Source organism: Jaculus jaculus, chromosome 9, assembly GCF_020740685.1.
Source record: "Jaculus jaculus isolate mJacJac1 chromosome 9, mJacJac1.mat.Y.cur, whole genome shotgun sequence".
Lineage (NCBI taxonomy): Eukaryota > Metazoa > Chordata > Mammalia > Rodentia > Dipodidae > Jaculus > Jaculus jaculus.
The window spans coordinates 23,268,137-23,287,350 of NC_059110.1; the positions used below are offsets into that span (position 1 = coordinate 23,268,137).

The 19,214-nt window shown below is 39.8% G+C and overlaps 1 protein-coding gene across 4 annotated transcripts in view; it reads right to left on the reverse strand.

Moving 5' to 3' along the window:
• Positions 1 to 2,142: 2,142 nt before the first annotated feature.
• The window catches only part of Adgrg6 (adhesion G protein-coupled receptor G6), a 136,395-nt gene continuing 119,323 nt past the window's right edge, over positions 2,143 to 19,214 (reverse strand). For 3 of the 4 annotated variants that reach the window (XM_045158116.1, XM_045158114.1, XM_045158115.1), the window contains exons 22-24: positions 11,500 to 11,601; positions 10,762 to 10,914; positions 2,143 to 4,958 (exon numbers count right to left, since the gene is read on the reverse strand). In XM_045158116.1, the coding sequence (XP_045014051.1) occupies positions 4,780 to 4,958; positions 10,762 to 10,914; positions 11,500 to 11,601 (434 nt within the window). In that variant the 3' untranslated portion in view covers positions 2,143 to 4,779. Of the gene's footprint in view, positions 4,959 to 8,015; positions 8,062 to 10,761; positions 10,915 to 11,499; positions 11,602 to 19,214 lie in introns of all 4 variants that reach the window. The other variant, XM_045158117.1, reaches the window with a different exon arrangement.

Consider the following 19,214-nt stretch of genomic DNA (forward strand, 5'->3'; position numbering starts at 1 on the left):
GCCCCAGGACGCTTACCTCTGCCTTCACAGTGCTATGATTATAGGCATGCACTACCATGCCTGATATTTCATATGGGTGCAGGGGAGCTGAACTCAGGTCTAACGCTTGTACAACAAAAGGCTCGGTTACTCTTTTAGTTCGTTCTGATGCACTTGCAAGCAACCAGGGTGGCTGGTCTGTCCTTCATGAGCCAACTCCTACCAAAGCATGCTTTTGCTGGTGCTCTGAAAGTCTTGTGACTGTCACCACTTCCCTGACAATAGTGATCCCCAGACACCAGTCCTCAAATTGCCTTTTTCTAGAGAATTCTGCACAGAGCTCTTTCTGTCCTCCTGAGTCCAGTCCTGCTCCCTTCATAATCTCCTTCTAGTCACCTTCCTACAGCTCAGCTAGGACTGAGCCACTTTCCTGCTCAGCAGCCTGGCTTCAGCCTCTGACAAGCTCAGTCCTCTCCAACAAGGACACTGGGCTATTCCCATGAGAGCCTGGTCTCAGACTTGTCATCATTCCACAACCCGCTTTTCCACACCCTGCAATCAAGCCAACCTCAACTATTTTCCACTCACTGCCCTGGACTTTCCAACCTCTATGCCTGGAATAACTTTCCTGACCCCCAGGAGAGTCTGATCTGAACCTATCAGAACTTCAAAGACCAAATCCTCTCTCCTGTTTTGCTAATCCAGAATTTTTCTCGGCAGCTGTGAAAGCTCTCCTGTCCAAATTTAGCATGTATCAAACTCTGGATTATCTTCCTGCACAAGTAGTAGGTTCTTGGAAGGATGCAGCTAGGTACGCTGAGTTCGGAGAGTGAATCCAGGGGTTGTAAGGACTTAGCTTGGCTAGAGGGAGGGTACTTACTGTTTCAATCCCCAGTGTGGCCAGATAGAAGAAGATAATCAGCACTTTCTTATAGAGCTGCGATTAAAACAATTATACAAGGTGGCCCATAAGCCTCTGATACCCAGTGGTGTTCACAGACTTTATGGTCTTTTTCAAGGTTCAATTTACTCAAATTAGGATAAAACTGTCTGTGGTAACAAAACATGCAGTTCTATTTCTTTCTTTCCCCCTTCCTATCTTTCTTTTCTCGGCAGAACTTAAAACTATAAATACAAATATCTGAAAATTCACTTTATTTTAGTATTTTCTTTAGGAAGTCAGGGAGGCATGTCACTATTTTTTGCCAGAAGAAGGGGGAAGGAAAAGGGAGAGAGAAAAGAAGTGAGAAATAGGAGACTGGTGGGGAATGGGGAAGAGAAAGATATGGTAGCTTTTTATATGAAATAACTGATACATTACTCAACTGAAAACACAGAAGTGCTTCTAAAGCACCATGTTTGTAAAATCAAATTCTTTTATATTTCAAAAATTCTATAGCATGGGAAAGTCTGAAAATCAAATACACATTTCCCAATTGTCCTCCACTGTTGCTCCCCAAGCTTTCTAGAGTGACTGGGTCACCCAGGACTGTAGGTGAGCCTTAAGCAACTTGCTCGCCTGGATTTTTAAAACACAGCTTGGCCTGCAGTTGTGAACTTTGGCTCAGAAAGGCCCAATTTCACAGTGACCTGCCAAAGAGCCTCACAACTTAGCGCTGGGCACACACTCTGCTGGGGACGGTTGGCAGCCAGACCGGCCCTGGCTCGTGGCAGAAAGGAGTGATTCTTAGTAACCAGAGTGGAAAGGAAGTGGGGTGGTTCTGTTCTGATCATGCAAGTGAAGTTGGCTAAAAATGATCATTTTCTAAGTCTCCCACCATGGAAATAGCAACTGTAAATGTGAGAAAAATAAGGTCCTAAATTCTATGTAGCAGCACTGATTCTATTCCTTTTTTGGGAAGCTTTAGACTCTTGCTCTTAGAAGACGCTGCTACTTTTCTTCTGCCGTGCCCTTTGGCTCTCTACCCATCAGCCTAAGAAAGTCTAAGAGCTTCCAATCACATTAATCCCAGTAAGCTGAATTTTTGGCATATACATGTCCATCCTAGTGTTTTGGCAAAAGAGTCCCATGCCACTGGTTTAATTGATGATGGTGGTGGCCTGTTTTCCAGCTGTCAAATCATCTTTTCCCCAAAAGAGTCAGAAATAGAATCCTTCACTCATAGAGGAAACTGAAAGATTTGGGACATGAACAATGTAAGTATTTATTTGAAAATCATTTTCCATGTAAGTAAAATAGCAAACCGGCGATCGCAGCTTCTCACTACTACGTCTAATTTGCACTCACAGTCATTTTTTCCCATCATATTCAAAAGTATTGCTACAGAAAACTATTTCACAATTTTTCTAGAAAAAATATATACAGTCTCTCTAATAGGAAATTAATGAAAACAGGGAAGCTAGGCAATATAAAGCTACAATAAGAAACAATTGACATTTATGAACACAAATAAATAAATATATACAAAAGAGACTAGGCCAACAATGAAGGAAATGCCTATAATGTTGGGCAATGGCAACACGAATGGAGACCATCTCAGCATCCCAGACTCAAGCAATAACTAACACAACATCACTAACAAAGACAGCTGATGAAGGGCGGGGTGGGGAGAAGGGAAAAAGTATAAATTGATATAAGTTTAAAGAAGGGTGCAGGCTGAAGTTTGGCTTCCCAGTTAAATTCCTGCCCTACTGTTCTTAGGGGACAAGTAATGTAAGAGATGCATACTTAAAACTAAGGTAGAATTTGTCTCAGTCTTTTATATCCATTTTCAAATATTCAGCTATTTCATTTTTTCTCATTTGGCTGTTGGAAATTTTCAAAGTGGAGCTGACATTATTGCCAAATATATATATTTGATATATACAGGCTTGAAGGCATATCTTAATTACTACTACTTAACTGTGCACATGGTACAGAAATCTCACAGTAGAAACCTAATTAAAACCTATCATGAATATCTAAAGTTGGGGAGAAGGATATGATTTTTTTTTTCCAGTGACTGTTTGAGAATAGTTTTCATTTATCTATGTATGTCATTTCTGGCACAATAAGAAGCCTGTTAATATAAGCCCAGAGAAAAGAACCTGGCTTTACTGAAGTGGAACGTAGTGACCTAAAGATTTGCCTTTTCTCCTCAGTGGCTCCCTATAGTGTGAAAGCTAGGCTGGGCAAAGTTCACATCCCTGGGATGAAGTTTCAGGTTGCAACAAACACGAATAGTAATAATAATAATAAAAAAAAAATCACTGTACTGAGTTAGCATCCTTTGGAGCCTGCCATCTAGCTTTTAGGTAGAAGACCAGCTATAGATGCGAGTCCTCCTGAGTTGATGCACAGCCTGTGAGGATTCCACATCTTACGCTAAGAATTACCAGCTTCCTGGACAGAGCAGCACATTTTCGAGGCTCAGGTCTGGCTCCTACTTTCTCTATAATATCCCCCTTTCTCATTACTGTGCTGTTACATAGCAAAAACAGGTGCTTTCCAGACAGTCTTGGACACAGGTAATGCATAACATGCACAGAGACAGCTGGATAAGACTCCTTCATTCAGAACACTTAAATTGTAGGCTCTTACTTCTTCAATGGCAAACACTCCTTGCTCAGGATAGCATAACAGTTAGATGCACTGCCTAACATGCATGATTAGAATGGAGCAATATGACTCATAAATATTACACCATATATCTTGCCAGACCTTCTTAGGCCCATACACACTATCACTGGAGAATGCTAACAGTTGCAGACCCACATATTTATAAATTATTTTGATTAACTGAGACAGCCACATTCCGTGTATGCTCCTAGGGACAAAATTCTCACTAGAGAAAGTCAGAGGTCTTTAAAGTGTGTGTGATTTGAAATATCTTAAAATTGTTAGAGCGAGGGCAGGACCAGAGAGTCTCAAAAGTGTGTTTCCTAAAAGGGAAAGTCTAGTATACACAGCATACCTAACAGACCTTCTCCTTCCCCTCTGAAGCCTGCGGGCTCCTTACACAGTGAAGGTGGGAAGGAGAGGTCTAACAAGTTTTTATTCAGTGATTCCTGCCAGGTCTACATTAATGGATGACCGTCCTTCAGCTGGATTCAAATGTATGTATGGCAGATCATGAGACAATATTTAAGCTTTACGTCTTGACTAGAATAAACGAACTACTAGAAATTTACATAATCTCATTAGTTAGGTCAATATTTTTGGAAAACTTTCCTTAGCATGTTATTATGGTCATGAAGGGTAAATAGTTGACACAGTAAAGAAATTTTATTTTTAATCTTTGGGTCAAATATTAACCGTTTTTTCACCCTGTGGTTGACATTTTATTGAAAAGGGAATGAAAAACACTGCTATATTCACAGAAACTAGCAGTGCAGTGGAACTTTTGGGCATCCAAAATAAACACAAACATTGGTATGCTTTTCATATGATCTTTGAAAAAGTGGATATTGAAAAATGTTTACTTCTAAGCTTGATCATGAGGTACAAGATCTAAGCTAGAGTCTGTCCTTGGCTTTCTTCCTCTAGCTTTAACATGTCCCACTGCCAAGTTGTGATTAGTTCAACTCAGTTCCACATTCTAAAGCGTTCTATCTCCTTGAACTCCTGAACCCTAATGCCTTCAGCACTGGAGTAGCAATGACTGAAGTTCATCCACGGAAAGGACACCTTGGATAGGATATCTATAAAATTCTTCAAAAGCCTGTTAACAACTTTCATCCCTCCTCTCCTATGCAGTTACCCAGGGAACCGCACACTGGCATCTGCTAGTCGGGAGTTTTCAGGGGTGGCTGATCTTCACGTTTCTAAGGCAGGTTTTCTCTTTTCTTCTGTCAATGACACTAAAACTTCGTGCTGTGGCTGAAGGAGTCAGACAGGATGATATTTTTATAGAAGTTATCCGAATGAGCATTGCAGTAACCCTTGACCTTATCAATGACCTGATGAACGGGGATGATTGACGTTTGTTCTCCATCAGCATGGGTCAGTTTTGACAAGGATTTGTCCATGGAAGCACTGTCTGCAAGAAATGACACGAGAAATTAGGGTGCACAATGAGCTGGTAATAGGCGTAAGGGACCTGCATCCTATACTGCATGTCTTACCTGGCACATTTGAGGAATAAAAAGGGGAGGAGACTTTGCATGTTTCACAGGTTGGGCAATAGTCAGGGCTTAATGTTCATGCTTTTCACCATCAAGGTGGACTTCTAGTACTCACTGAACATCAATATGGCCTTTATGATTTGCATTGTGGCTTGTTATAAAAGTTTTCTTGCTAAGTGGCATTGTTCAGTTAATGAGTAAAATAATCAAAAGTAATTTCAAAAAAATTACATGTACCACATGGCTTAAAAGGTAACGGACTAGATAAAATACAAATCAAAATGTTCTGAAATGCTTTTAGAAGAAATGACATGGTATGTAAGCTATGTTTTCCTAGTAAGGTGGAGAGGAAGCACTGGCACATGGATAGCTTTAAGTTCATTGGAGACGAGGCAATTCACCACACCCTGCCATTACATGTTTGATAATTTTCACAAAGATTTTGATAAATTAATTTAAATTCTTTTAAAAATAAAACAAAATGGGCTGGAGAGATGGCTTAGTGGTTAAGCGCTTGCCTGTGAAGCCTAAGGACCCCGGTTCGAGGCTCTGTTCCCCAGGTCCCACGTTAGCCAGATGCACAAGGGGGCGCACGCGTCTGGAGTTCGTTTGCAGAGGCTGGAAGCCCTGGCGCGCCCATTCTCTCTCTCTCCCTCTATCTGTCTTTCTCTCTGTGTCTGTCACTCTCAAATAAATAAATAAATAAATAAATAAAAATTAAAAAATAATAAAGCAAAAGACAGTCAAAAGAAACATGAAGATCTTACTTTGAATACATTTGACCATGGTTTTTAGCTTGTGAAAAATAAAGAACAGAGAAAACTATCTTGTATCAATTACAGAAATCAAAATCTCCTTTGCCAGAAATATTTTAACAGAAAAATCCTTTCATTCATTAACTCTGATACAGTTTATCAACAATATCTGAGCAGTCAATAGTAATAAAAGACCACTAGGCAAATTTCTGTTCTGAAATTTTCAGTACCAGACATTTAAATTTCACTTCCCTAGATCCAAAAGCCTATGAAAATGGGCTGAGGTGGTTCGCTGAGGCTTATATAAGCTCTGTTATCTATAAATACATTTGGTAATCTTAGTGTAATTTATGCATTTTCATCTTCCTCCAAATACATTTTGAAAAAAAAATTATCCATAGATTAGCCAAATTACAGAGACTTTAGAGTGATATAGTAGAAAACATGGTTTTCTATCAAGTGTTCCATTCTGTATAGTCATAAAAGCCCTCTGCATATTGTGGCAGAAACCAGAAAGCTATCCAGAGGCATTGCTTTCAGGAACCATAACTCCAAAATTGGAGCATGCACTTCAAGCCTTTTATAGTATTATTTTATTTTTTGGCAGAGGGCAAGTGTACATGTGTGTTTATATGTAGGTGTTTATATGTAGGTGTGTTCATGTGGGTGTTCATGTACATGTGTGTTCATGTAGAATCAAGATATTGACATGGGGTATCCTTCTCAATTGAATTCCGCTTTATTTTGTGAGTCATGGTCTCACACCGAACCTAGAGCTTACTGATTCAGACCAGTTAGCCAGCAAATCCTAGGGATTTGCTCCTCCTTGCCTCCTCAATGCTGGGATTACAAATGTGTGTCACTATGTGCAGCATTTTATGTGGGCTCTGGAGAATCCAGACTCAGGTCCTCATGGTTGCATGGTACATACATTGCCCAATGAGCCATCTCCTTGGCTCTTCAAACTTTTTATTTTTTGAGAAAATTGGTCCCAGTATATGAAATAACCTTTACCATCCACTGGTAACTGGTCAGTGTCATCAACATGATATCTGTTAGCTTTTGGATTTGAAATTCCCCAGTGATTATCTTCAGCCTGAGCAGGCACTGAGTCCAAAGAATGATCAAGTAGGAAATGATGCTCTTAGCCCACACCCAAGGACACCAGAGGTAAGAGAATGTGGTTCATGGGAAGAGTGGGCAGAAGGGAGCATGGTAAATGGCCAAAGCATGTCCCAGGGAGGAAGAGTCAAAGTACAAGGCCCGCCCACCAGAGTCACAGCACAGGCTCCACCCACTTGGCTTTCAGCAAGCTGGATGATTTGGCTTTCTCTGAAGTTCACAGATTCACTAGCCACTGGTTTTCTGTTGGGAAATTTTCTATTGGTTCAAATCTCAATAATTGATAATTTGTACATGATGTTTTTAGAAAAACCATACATCCTCAGAGCAATGTCCAGGATGCAGTCTTTCTGCTTTCTGGGCAACTTATAGGGGCATATATACTTTCACATGTGAAGATATGCACCATTCCACAGACATGATCCAATTTGGTGGGTCTCCATAGTGTCATAGAATAAAATTATGAGCAAAGGTTCACTGTATACACACACATACAAATGTGTGTGTGTGTGTGTGTGTATGTCATATAATTTTATGCAATTCCCCATCTTCTGACTGGACATCATATTTTGAATAACAAAAAGACTGCAGTAGTAGTTGTGAATATGAAAGCCAGGGACTAGAGAAATGAAATATCCCTTGACCTATGCTGACATTTTATGCAAACACTGTCACCAAGCAGCTTACAATTTACAGTTTATCATTTATGACTTCTATGAATGTACCATGACATATCAAGTAACCCAAAAGAGCAGTAAAATGTACAAAGAAAGTATCCTTTTGTATCAACTCTTCAGTTCAATGGTGCTTTTTAAGGGATCTTACATGATATGTGACCCACTCACTCCGGGGCATGGTACATTGCCTAGAAGGAACAGCTGGAACACCCCATGCAGAGAAAAGCAGGCACAGTCCACCGTCATTAGAAAGGTCAGAGATCCCAGCTCAATGCAGAAACATCACTGTGCTAGCTGGAAATTATTGTGGAGAACAAGCCATGTCGCTGGTGCAGCAAGAACCTTAGCTTAATCCATGCATGTACTCTCTGATTACCTTGCAAAAATTCATGCATTCAAAAAAGCAATAAGAGTTTACCTGATTGGTCCACTTTTGTTGAAGGACTGCTCTTAGGAGAAATTATCTACACCATAAACATATGAATGTCTAGATCAATTCCAGGAAACAGACCATTCAGGTTATCTATGAGCTTCTCTACTGACTTTGTGCATAGCCCAAGTGATCCTCAGTATGCAGATTTATTATATCATATAGATCATGTCATAAAGCTCACTATCTGCTCATGCGAATGAACTAGAACCATTTAACCCCAAAGGTATTGTTGTTGTTAAGGGGAAAAGAAATGTGTTCTGTAATAAATAAGATCCCCATTATATTTCAAAATAATAAATTGACTTTGGCACCTGAATTTCTGTATTTCCTTTAATATTCTAGTCAGTTTCCCCCAGGATTCTGTAAACATTTTTTTTCTTTTTCTTTTCCCCCATTTAGAAAAGGCATTTCCAGGCTAGAGGGATGGCTTAGAAGTTAAGGCATTTGTCTTCAAAGCCAAAGGACCCAGGTGCGATTTCCCAGGTCCCACGTAAGCCAGATGCACAAGGGGGTGCATACATTTGGAGTTTGTTTGCTGTGGCTGGAGCCCTGATGTGGCCATTCTCTCTCTTTCTCCCTCTCTTTCTCCTTCTTTCTCTCTGTCAAATAAATAAATAAAAATAAAAAAAAAATATTAAAGGTATTTCCTCAGGCTAATTATTCTCAGCTCCGCTAAGAGCAACACATTTTCAAGGGGTGTAATGCCTGTCTGCTCATATTACTTATATTTTAGAAAGAAGGGAAAAATCATTATCTTATTTTAAGACTGGTTATCTAAAATGAAAGAATCATTCATTGCATGTAAGACATTTTTGTGTTAGAGAACTACCAAGTAGGTAGATTAATCCATGTGAACCTCTATGCTAGTAGTCAATTTCCTTATGTAGGTATTCTCAGATGGGGGTAGACAGACTCCTTAATTTTGGGAAAAGTTGTATGAATGACTCAAAGTCTGTATTTTATTTAGAAAGAAAGAAATCCTATAGTTTTTACTCATTCCATTCCAAATTCTTTCCTTTGCTATTGAGAGGAAGGGTATTTTTCTGATTTATTTTTTCTCTGCTGAGGACAGAACCCAGGGTCTTGCACCTTCTAGGCAAGCACTTGTCCACTGAGCTAAGTCCCCAGCCCCTGTCTCCATGAAATCCAAAGAACTGCTGTCATAAGCTTCTTTGAGTTGGTGATTGTTACAAGCTCTCTAAGCACTCAAAAATCTTCCCCTGGTTAAGCGCCTGCCTGTGAAGCCTAAGGACCTCAGTTCGAGGCTCGATTCCCCAGGACGCATGTTAGCCAGATGCACAAGGGGGCACATGCATCTGGAGTTCGTTTGCAGTGGCTGGAGGCCCTGGCGTGCCAAGTCTCTGTCTCTCTCTATCTGCCACTTTCTCTCTCTGTCTGTTGCTTTCAAATAAATAAATAAAAATAAAAATAAATTTTAAAAAGTCTTCCCCAGGACTATCATGTATCCTACCTAGACCATGGCCACACCGGTGGCAAACACGAAAGGTGACGAACGCAGGACACGTTCAGGGATTTAAACTCACATGAAGTTCCTTTGTCATCAAGTATGAGAGTTATGAATAGTCACAGACACTTCACATATCTTACCCCTTCCTTGACAAAAGTCCCATACTGGTTTTCTTGTCTGTACCACTCACTTCTGCTCATGTATCACAGCTTAAAAACTTTCAAATAAGTTATTTATGCTCTATCCTTAGATGTTTCTTTTTAAAAATATTTTATTTTTATTTATTTGTCAGTGAAAGAGACAGAGAGAATGGGCACATCATGGCCTCCACTGATTGCAAATGAACTCCAGATGTTCATGCCCCCTTGTATATCTGGCTAACGTGGGTCATGGGGAATCAAACCTGGGTCCTTTTGCTTTGCAGGCAAACACCTGCAAAAGCCATCTCTTTAGCCCTTAGACATATCTTTTACTAGAAAAGTAGTGTTTGCTGAATGGGCAGCTATTTGCTAAGAAGTTTAATGATTGATATTTATTTTCCATTATTTTACCTTGAAATTTTTAAAAGATTACACCTCTTCACACTATTCACTGCCAGGGCCAGGGAAACATCCTTTATTTCTATGTAGCCACCAGGGTTGTCTGTGTGCATGCTTAAGTGTTAGAACATGCAGTCATTGTAAACATGAGGGAAAACAGGACATAAACAAAAGAGCAGATTTCTTACAGTCCTTATCAATACCTAAACACTGGGCGATTATTCTGTCATGCTTCATCACTGACCTAATTGATGCTAATTACTGCTCCTTGGCATATCTAGTGGTTAAGGAATTGAATCTTAAGCGAAATAAACATCCCGTGTGGTGGAATTTTATTTCTGATCCCAGGCTGACTTGTCAGGCAACTTGATACTGTGTTGAAACATTTTTGTAACTGAATTTCCATAGTTTTAAATAAGAAAGCATCATTGAAAAAGAAAATACCATATTTTTAAAAGAAAACTCAGTGTAACATTAAATCTTGAAATTACAATGACATTCAGAGCTAGTGATATAGTTGACATAATTGGATTGTAAAATTTAATTTTAAAAAATCCACACACAATTAAAGCTGCCAGGTGTACAAGATGTTCAAGATAAGTCTATAGTAAATACTCTGGCTGATACGCTGATCTATCGATCTTCACAATAAGTCATTGTTGCAATGAAAATATGCCAGGTGGAAATGGAATCAAAGGACCTGTGTGTGGCTGGAAGGACTCACCTGAGTGGCTGTTCCTTTTGAAATAGGTGGTAGAGCTGGATTTGGATTTGGATGTGAGATAAGTTGAGTTGGAACCAATGGAACTTGAAGACAAAGATTTCCCTAGGTTATCGGAACTTTTCTTGATGATGTTGGTCGCTGTCTTACTCCAATCTGAAAGAAACGACATCACTGCTTTATAGAGAATATGCTCTGCTCTGAAATTACCACTGCTTTATTTATCAAAACCATCTGATTTGCTCATATGCTGGCAATAACTCCAAGAAGATAGTTACAGGAGACACAGAGAAGTTTCTTACTTTGCCCTCATATATGTGTCAATATCCCACTTCAATAATCCAAGGGTGACAAAGAATCAGTGGTGTTAAAAAAAATAGTAACATTTTTCTTAAAATATTTTTTACCTTGGTAGAAAAAAAAATCTCAAAATATAGTTGAAAATCTCAAAAATGTGGCAATGTAGGTCTTGGTATAGTAGAACCTATGGCCACCCGAGTTGTCAAATTAGATATCAAATCCTGAGCAACTCAATGAGACTGTCTGGAATTCACCCAGTATAGAAGGACCACGTCCACAGCTCTCACATCTCTTCCTGCTCTAACATCTCAGACTCTACCTAAGCATCTGCAAGCACTCCTTGATTTCACTGGGACTGAGCTGTACCTTTAACAGAAGGATGGACAGCACCAGTTTCAATAAGTTCTGCAAGTAAGACCCAGTTCCACCATGCCTCTTTACCTGAGTTGTCTGCTAACCGGAACCTGCCACAGCAGAGGTGTCGTCGCCACTGCTTCTGCACATTCTCCTTCATAGCACAGTGGAAAATGAATATGAACAGGCCTGTGATAAAAATGTGAATATTTAAGACAAATGGCACACTTGGAAGATAAATTTTATTAAACACACAAATTTATTCTAATTAAGATTTTTGTTTGCTTGTTTATCGAGGTAGGGTTTCACTCTAGCCCAAGCTGGCCTGAAGTTCACTATGTAGTCTCAGGGTGGCCTCGAACTCATGGCGATCCTCCTACCTCTGCCTCCCGAGTGCTGGGATTAAAGGCGTGCGCCACCACGCCCAGCCTCTAATTAAGATTTTTATATCTAAGCCACAGTAGAACCTGAGGGTCTTTCTAAGGAAAGGAATGTTGGTGTGTGCAGGAGGCATTTTAATCATCTAGAGGAGAGCCCAAAGGCTCAGCTAAAACCACAGTAAGTACACGGATATGATTCTGACTTTGCCATTCACTTTGGCATTCCTGAAGACTTAACCTGAAATCCAAGCTGAAATAAACAACATTCAGTTAAGGATTCAATATTTCCTTCATCTTTGCTTTAAAATTATATAAAACAGAGGGGGGAAAAAAAGAGAAAGCCTGTAAGTTCATGCTCTGCTTCAATGTGCATATTCCCAGCTATTTTACACATGCACACAATTATAGTCGTAACCATAGTATGGTTGATTGAGACATAGAAAAGTGATGTTTCTGATGGTCAGATAAGTCCCCAGATCAGCCAAGTCACATGGTTTCCCCTGGCCTGCTTTAGTCTCTCAACATTTCAGCATAGAAACTTTTCCATACTGGCAAGTAGTCATCATACAGTCATACCCCACTCTTACCAAAAAACCGTCATTCGTGCTGTGGACGCCAATCCCTTTTAACTCACAGGGAAAATGCTTCTGAACTTTGCCACTTTATTTATCACTGCAAATGAACTCTGGGTGCATATGTCACCATGTGTGTCTGACTCTGGGGAATCAAACCTGTGTCCTTAGGCTTCGTAGGCAAGCATCTTAACCACTAAGCCATCTCTCCAGCCCTGCTTCTGAACTTTTCCCCTTTCTTTATGGTGTGATCAATTTCTGTGCTTCTATATTGGTGATTCCCACTTCCTACAGACCCTGTTCTAGTAAGTCTATTTTGCAGAATGAAAATAACGCTCGCTATTAACTCCCAATCTTGTTTCAGCTCACGATTCTTCTAGTAAAACTCTTTAAATGGTTAATACTTATCATCTGTATGAATTTTCAATGTTTTATTTATTGATATACTTGAGGGACAGAGAGAAAGAAGCACACACAGAGAGAATGGGTGTGACAGGGTCTACGAATGAATTCCAGGCATATGCTCCACTTGGTGCATTTGGCTTTACATGGACCTGGAGAATTGAACTTGGGCTTTCAGGCTTTGCAAGCACATGCCTTTAACCACTGAACCATCTCTCCAGCCCCCATCTGCACTTTTTATTAGCTCAACTCTCCTGACCTCTCTCAATGAGCTGCTCTCCTCATTTGTAACCCCAACACAATTGCTCTGGAAGGACTCAGTGACCACCCCCCCGCCCAGCCCGAGACTGCAAACTCAATATCCCATGGTTGTTTTTCATGTCTTCTCAGCAGCACTGCATATGATGACCCATTAGTTCTTCTTTACTTTTATTTTCCCTGAGACGTGGTCATACTCTGTGGCCCAGGCTAGCCTCAAACATGTGATAAAATCTGCCTGCCTCAGCCTTCAAAATTATGTGGTTACAGGGCTGGAGAGATGGCTTAGTGGTTAAGCGCTTGCCTGTGAAGCCTAAGGACCCCGGTTCGAGGCTCGGTTCCCCAGGACCCACGTTAGCCAGATGCACAAGGGGGCGCACGCGTCTGGAGTTCGTTTGCAGAGGCTGGAAGCCCTGGCGCACCCATTCTTTCTCTCTCCCTCTATCTGTCTTTCTCTCTGTGTCTGTCGCTCTCAAATAAATAAATAAATAAATTATTTAAAAAAATTTTTGTTTTATTTTTATTTATTTGCTTGAAAGTGACAGAGAGAGAAAGAGGCAGATAGAGAGAGAGAGAGAATGGGAGCACCAGGGCCTCCAACCACTACAAACGAACTCTAGACGCGTACGCCCCCTGGTGCATCTGGCTAATGTGGGACCTGGGGAATTGAGCCTCAAACCAGGGTCCTCAGTCTTCACAGACAAGCGCTTAACCGCGAAGCCATCTTTCCAGCCCTAGAAATACATGTTTTGAGACTCAAGACCGACTTTAATCTTTGGTCTTTTCCCTTTTTCTCCACAACCCCACAGGATTCTAGCCCACACTACTTCTAGGACAGCTTTCCTTGGCTGTGTTCTTCTGTTAGCAGCCCAGAGGTTTGGAACAGAAGTCCTGGTCATAAGCCTCACTTCACACCTGACATGACACGTTTCTCAGCATATCAAGAACATTCTCACCTACTACCATGAAAAAAACTGTTGCTTCTGAGCTTTCTGTCTCATTCAGGCCTCAGACCAGCTGATAGTTCGCTAGAGAATCTATGAACAACTGCTATAATTATTTTAATTATAATATTTTTAATTAATGGCCTTTCATGGTCCTATTTTTTAAGAGGCAATGATGAGCACATGCTGCTCTTGTAGCCATCTAAATTCATTAGTTTGATTCCTCTTTGTAGGAGATAGTAAGCTCCAAGGGGACAGCGATGCTTGTCTATAGCCATACCAGCCTGAATGCAACCAATCTCATCTGATCCACAAAGATAAGGAGGGTCAGACCTGGCTAGTACTTGAATAGGAGAAGGCAATGTTTGTCTATTCAGCATAGTGCTGGCTATTTCAGAATGATGCCAAGAACTGTACACTAACTCAAAGCATGTTTATGAAATAAGCAAATCATGGTGACCAGGTTAATCAGTTCAGTTCTTCCAGAGTAAATGCTCCCAAGTATGTTGTAAGTATTGCATGTTCTTGGAAGTTGAGAATTTAAAATAAGCCTGATGCTGGTGTTGTGGTGCACACTTGTAATTATAGGACTGGGGTGTCAGAGCCAGCAGGATTACAAGTCCAAGGCCAGCCTGGACTGCCTAGGGGGACCTTGTCTCAAAATAAAATAAAACAAAACAAAATAAAAATGGCAGTACTATGCAAGTCAAAGGGTTATGAGAATACAATGCAATGTATTTAAGGCCAAGTGTTTGTGACAAGCACACAAATACATTTAGAGGTGCTCCCTGGTTATACTTTCACTAAGGGGCACAGTAGCATGCCTTCTCAAGCGAGGATATTCCAAGGGATGCAGGATTGGACTGAACCTTAAGAAAACTTCAAGTGGGAGGTGTGGGATGTTTCTGAGGAGATTAATTTCTTCAGTGACAATAATGTACTGCTAAGCAAAGACACTGGATTGTAGAAGTTGGAGGGTTCAAGATGACTAGAGGAAACAGCCCAGGAATTTGTGGAGTCTCAGAGCAGGCATGAAATGCCATAAAAGGTATCATAGCACTGTACTCAGGACAACTAAAACATATTTGTTCTTTATGAATATGGAGTATTCATGAAAACTGTTAACCACATCGTAGCTTGTATAATTTAACCAGTGGGAGAAAGTATTAACAGCATTCTATTTTTAATTTTCTTTGTATTTTAGACAGCAGAAGACAGAGAGAAAGACACATAGAGAGAGAAAGAGAGAGAGATAATTGGAATGCCAAGTTCTCAGTCACTGCAATCACATTCCAGATACCTGTGCCACCTAGTGGTCATGCGCAACCTTGTGCTTGCCTCATCTTTATGTGTCTAGCTTATGGGGTCCTTAGGGTTTGAGGCAAGCTCCTTAACTGCTAAGCCATCTCTCCAGCCTGAAAGCATTCTTTTGATATGTACAATTAGATTTGCAAGTTATGTCTGAACTTATACATGTTGTTAACTGAGTAAGTCAAAATGGTTCATTCTTTCCTTTTAGGTTAAATTGCATTATTATGTAATGTTAGAGATGAGCTCCCTGGATTTCCATGGTGGGTCAGGGCCTTAGTGAAATGGTCCTGGGCTCATTCTGCTTTGCATTTAGCTTCTGGTTTGGCTATCAGGGAACTCCTAGCAGAGTGGTTGGTACGAAAGATGACTATAAATTTCTATTGAAATCACTATAAAATGATAACCTATTCTGACTCGTGAAGAAATGCCACACATATTTAATTACATTTTTGCCACTAAATTTAAATTGGAGGGATAGTCTGTTAAAAAACAAAAACAAAAACAAAAACATTCCTTGGATCCAGGTGTGGTGGTGCATACTTTTAATCCCAGCACTTGGGAGGCAGAGTTAGGAGGATCACCATAAGTTTGAGGCCATCCTGAGACTACACAGTGAATTCCAGGTCAGCCTGAGCTAGAGTGAGAACCCTGCCTTGGAAATCCCTCCCCCCCCAAAAAAAATCCTTGGACATTCAAGTACATTTATTTTTGTGTGGTGGAAATAAAACGTTCATATGACAACAGTGAAATATATTTATCATTATTACTATGCAATTTTAGCTATCACTATATAAATATTTATCTATTTACTATTTCTATTTATTATTGATATGTTAGTAAATATAGTACTAGTTAAATATGTTAGCTATTGAAGGAAACATAGCCTGGTGACCTATTTCTTTGCCTGAAATTTTACACTGGAGTAGGGAAGTTCTAATTTCACAAAAATAAACCGCTAGTGAACATAAAACACATTGTAGTTCTCCAGAAAGCCAGCACACACCCACCTCCAAGACCCTTGTGCTGCGGTATTGTGGAGTGGTGAGTGGTGGGGAAAAGAGAATGCTTGCTTGCACAGTGACCTGAAAGGGTATAACAGGTACCAAAGCAAGGAAGGACTTTTCTTGCATGCTGAGATTACCCCCTTTCCCAGTGAATCTAGGGGACCTCCACCCTCCGAGTGACTGAATCAGATTGCTCTGCAAAACTTTCCATGCCTACCAAATCTCCTAAGTAGTGTGCTCCTACAGGAAACTCCAGTAAAAACCTACTTATGCCAAAAAGTGTCCAGAAAGTGTACAAGTGAAATGAATCATGTAACAGATCCTTTTAAGTTTAGAGAGAGAGAGTTACAGAGTAGAGAGACTGCAGAGAAAGGTGGTAGTTCCACAGAGGTTGCCACCATAAGAGGCTGCAGTGTCAGAGACATCTGCTGACTTAGGTTTGATCTGTTTTCCTTTAACTGGGTCAGAATTCCCAGAATTTGTTCTTCGAAGTATTTGTCATAGCTGAAAAAATAGATTGCTATATGCTCCTAAACAACTGTATAATCGCAATAACATGAGGGAGTTGGAAGACATGAATTTTATTTAAGGACTTTAATGCCCCGACATTAACTGAAGCATTGCTATAGGGCCTCACACTAAGCAAATGATTTTCATTCAGTTGAGGGTAGAGATAAAAAATTGCTAGACATTTCTTCCCCTCGTACTCTGTTAGTATTCTTTTTTAATATCCAGTAGTTTTTAGGCAAGCCACATATACACAAGGAAAAAACTTCAGATGAGGTGTTGATGTTTTGAGGACAATGGAAGGGAACTAGGTTGTAGATTTGGTTTTTGGGCTTCTGGGGTAGTGGTAGAATAACTATTTGGAGAGTCACGTGCTGACTACAATCAAGAGGTTGAGGTTAAAGATAAATTGACTTAGAAAAAGATTTTTAAGACTATGTAGTCATGCTCTAATGAAATGACATTGTATATTTTGAACCAACGCCAATATTAATTCTACCTAGAAGACAAGTGTCCTTCCAGGGCTCTGGGAAGAGCTTTATGCTGTGATGGGATGGAGATAAACTGGGCCTTACTCTTGCTCATTCCTTCAGTTTTAATTAACCAATGAGTAAGGGACATTGTCCATAAAAGTTGAAAGGCAGAAGACAGAATTCAAATTAAAACTCTTACTTCTATACAAGCTAGTGCTAATTTCATTAAACCTTCTTATCCACAAGATTAAAAAATAAATAAATAAATAAACTTCCCTTCATGGTCCATTTCTAACAGCATTTTTAACCATAATGGAGGAAGAATCTTACAATGTGGGACAATGAGCTTGCAAGGGGAATGCAAGGGTGACAAAATTGATAAACTCTGCTGTATCACATACCCTGGAGAAAGAGAGCACCGATACTTCAGCAAATAGATTGAGGGAAGATGGGAAGGGGCAGAGAGTGTGCTCTGAACTTGGAGTAAGAAATAAGTTTCAGAGATACTGGTATATAAATTAGAATAAAATATATCAACTATTGTGAATTGTGATGTCATGAGGTAAAACTAGACATTAATCATGAGAAGTTAGAATTCTTATGAATGAGTTTATCTTAAATTGTAAAATACTAATTTATTTCATAAATATGGCAAATTATTTTACCTTGAGAATCCATTTCCATGTTGGATAGAATGAGATCCTCCTAGTAGGTTATTTTGTTATGCATAGAAACGGTGACTACTTTTTAGGTGAGTTTAAGTCTATCTGGCAATAAATATTTTATTAAAATTCTTTCAGGACAAAAATCTTTCTTTCAAAATATAGCCATGAGGAATGAGGCAGACCCTACATCGGGATTCTGAAAATTTTTCAAAGGACTATTAAAAATGAGGCAAGAAAGCCAAGGGCATTTGGAAGCTAAAGTGAGAAGACAGAAGGCTATTCCCACTTAACCATCCAGGTTTTCATCTACCTACTTATACCTCGTGGTGCCAGAAGCAGAATTAAAATCATGAAACTTCCAGTTTGTTTACATTCAAAGGTATCAGTTTGACTTTTCATCCTAATCTTGCTCTCTATCTAAGATATATTTCCCTTTGAGAATATGCATTCCACCTTGAAGAAAAGTAGGCTGCCAGCTCTCTTGGAAGAGCTTTATGCTGTGGTGGGGATAAAGACAAACCAGGCTTTAGTCTTCCTGATTCCTTCAGTTTTATTTACTTAAGGAGTAAGGCACAATGCCTCCCAAAATTAAAAGCCAGAAGGCTGGACTCAGAATTAGAACTCTTATTTCTTTATAAGAGGGTGTTAATTTCATTAAACCTTCCTATCCATAAGATTAAAAAAATAATTAAAAAAATAGCTCTTCATGGTCCATTTTTGGTGAATTGAAATCTGGAAAACTTTTACTCTGAGGAATCCAAGCCAGACTCCCTTAGTAAGAGTAGCTTTGCCTTGATGACTGCCTTAAGTATTTATTTCACCTATATGAAATTTTTTTCATGCTAGGAAACTGAAATATTAAAGCAACTTTCAGTCACATTTCTAACAGTCTTGGCCCCTCTAATCCCTCATTCACCTCTGCCTTCTGCAACTTCCATTTTTCATTAGCCTGGAACATAATCTCATTTCAAACAACACTGTAAGCTCAGAATTCAGCATTTGTTAATTCTCAGTAAATTTGGCAATTCTCTCATTTTAAACAAGCAGCATTTCTAACCAGACTGGAGGGGGCACAAAACATGCAATGGGTACTGCAAGGGTAACAAAATTGATGAACACTGTCCTGTCACATACCCTGAAGAAAGACAGGACAGGTTCCTTCAGCAAACAGAGTGAGGGAAGATGGTGAGGGGCAGAAGGTGTGCTCTGAACTTGGGAGTAAGAAACATTTTCAAAATTCTCAAGGAGTAGATGTGGTTTTGGATAATTGGTCCTGTCATTTACCC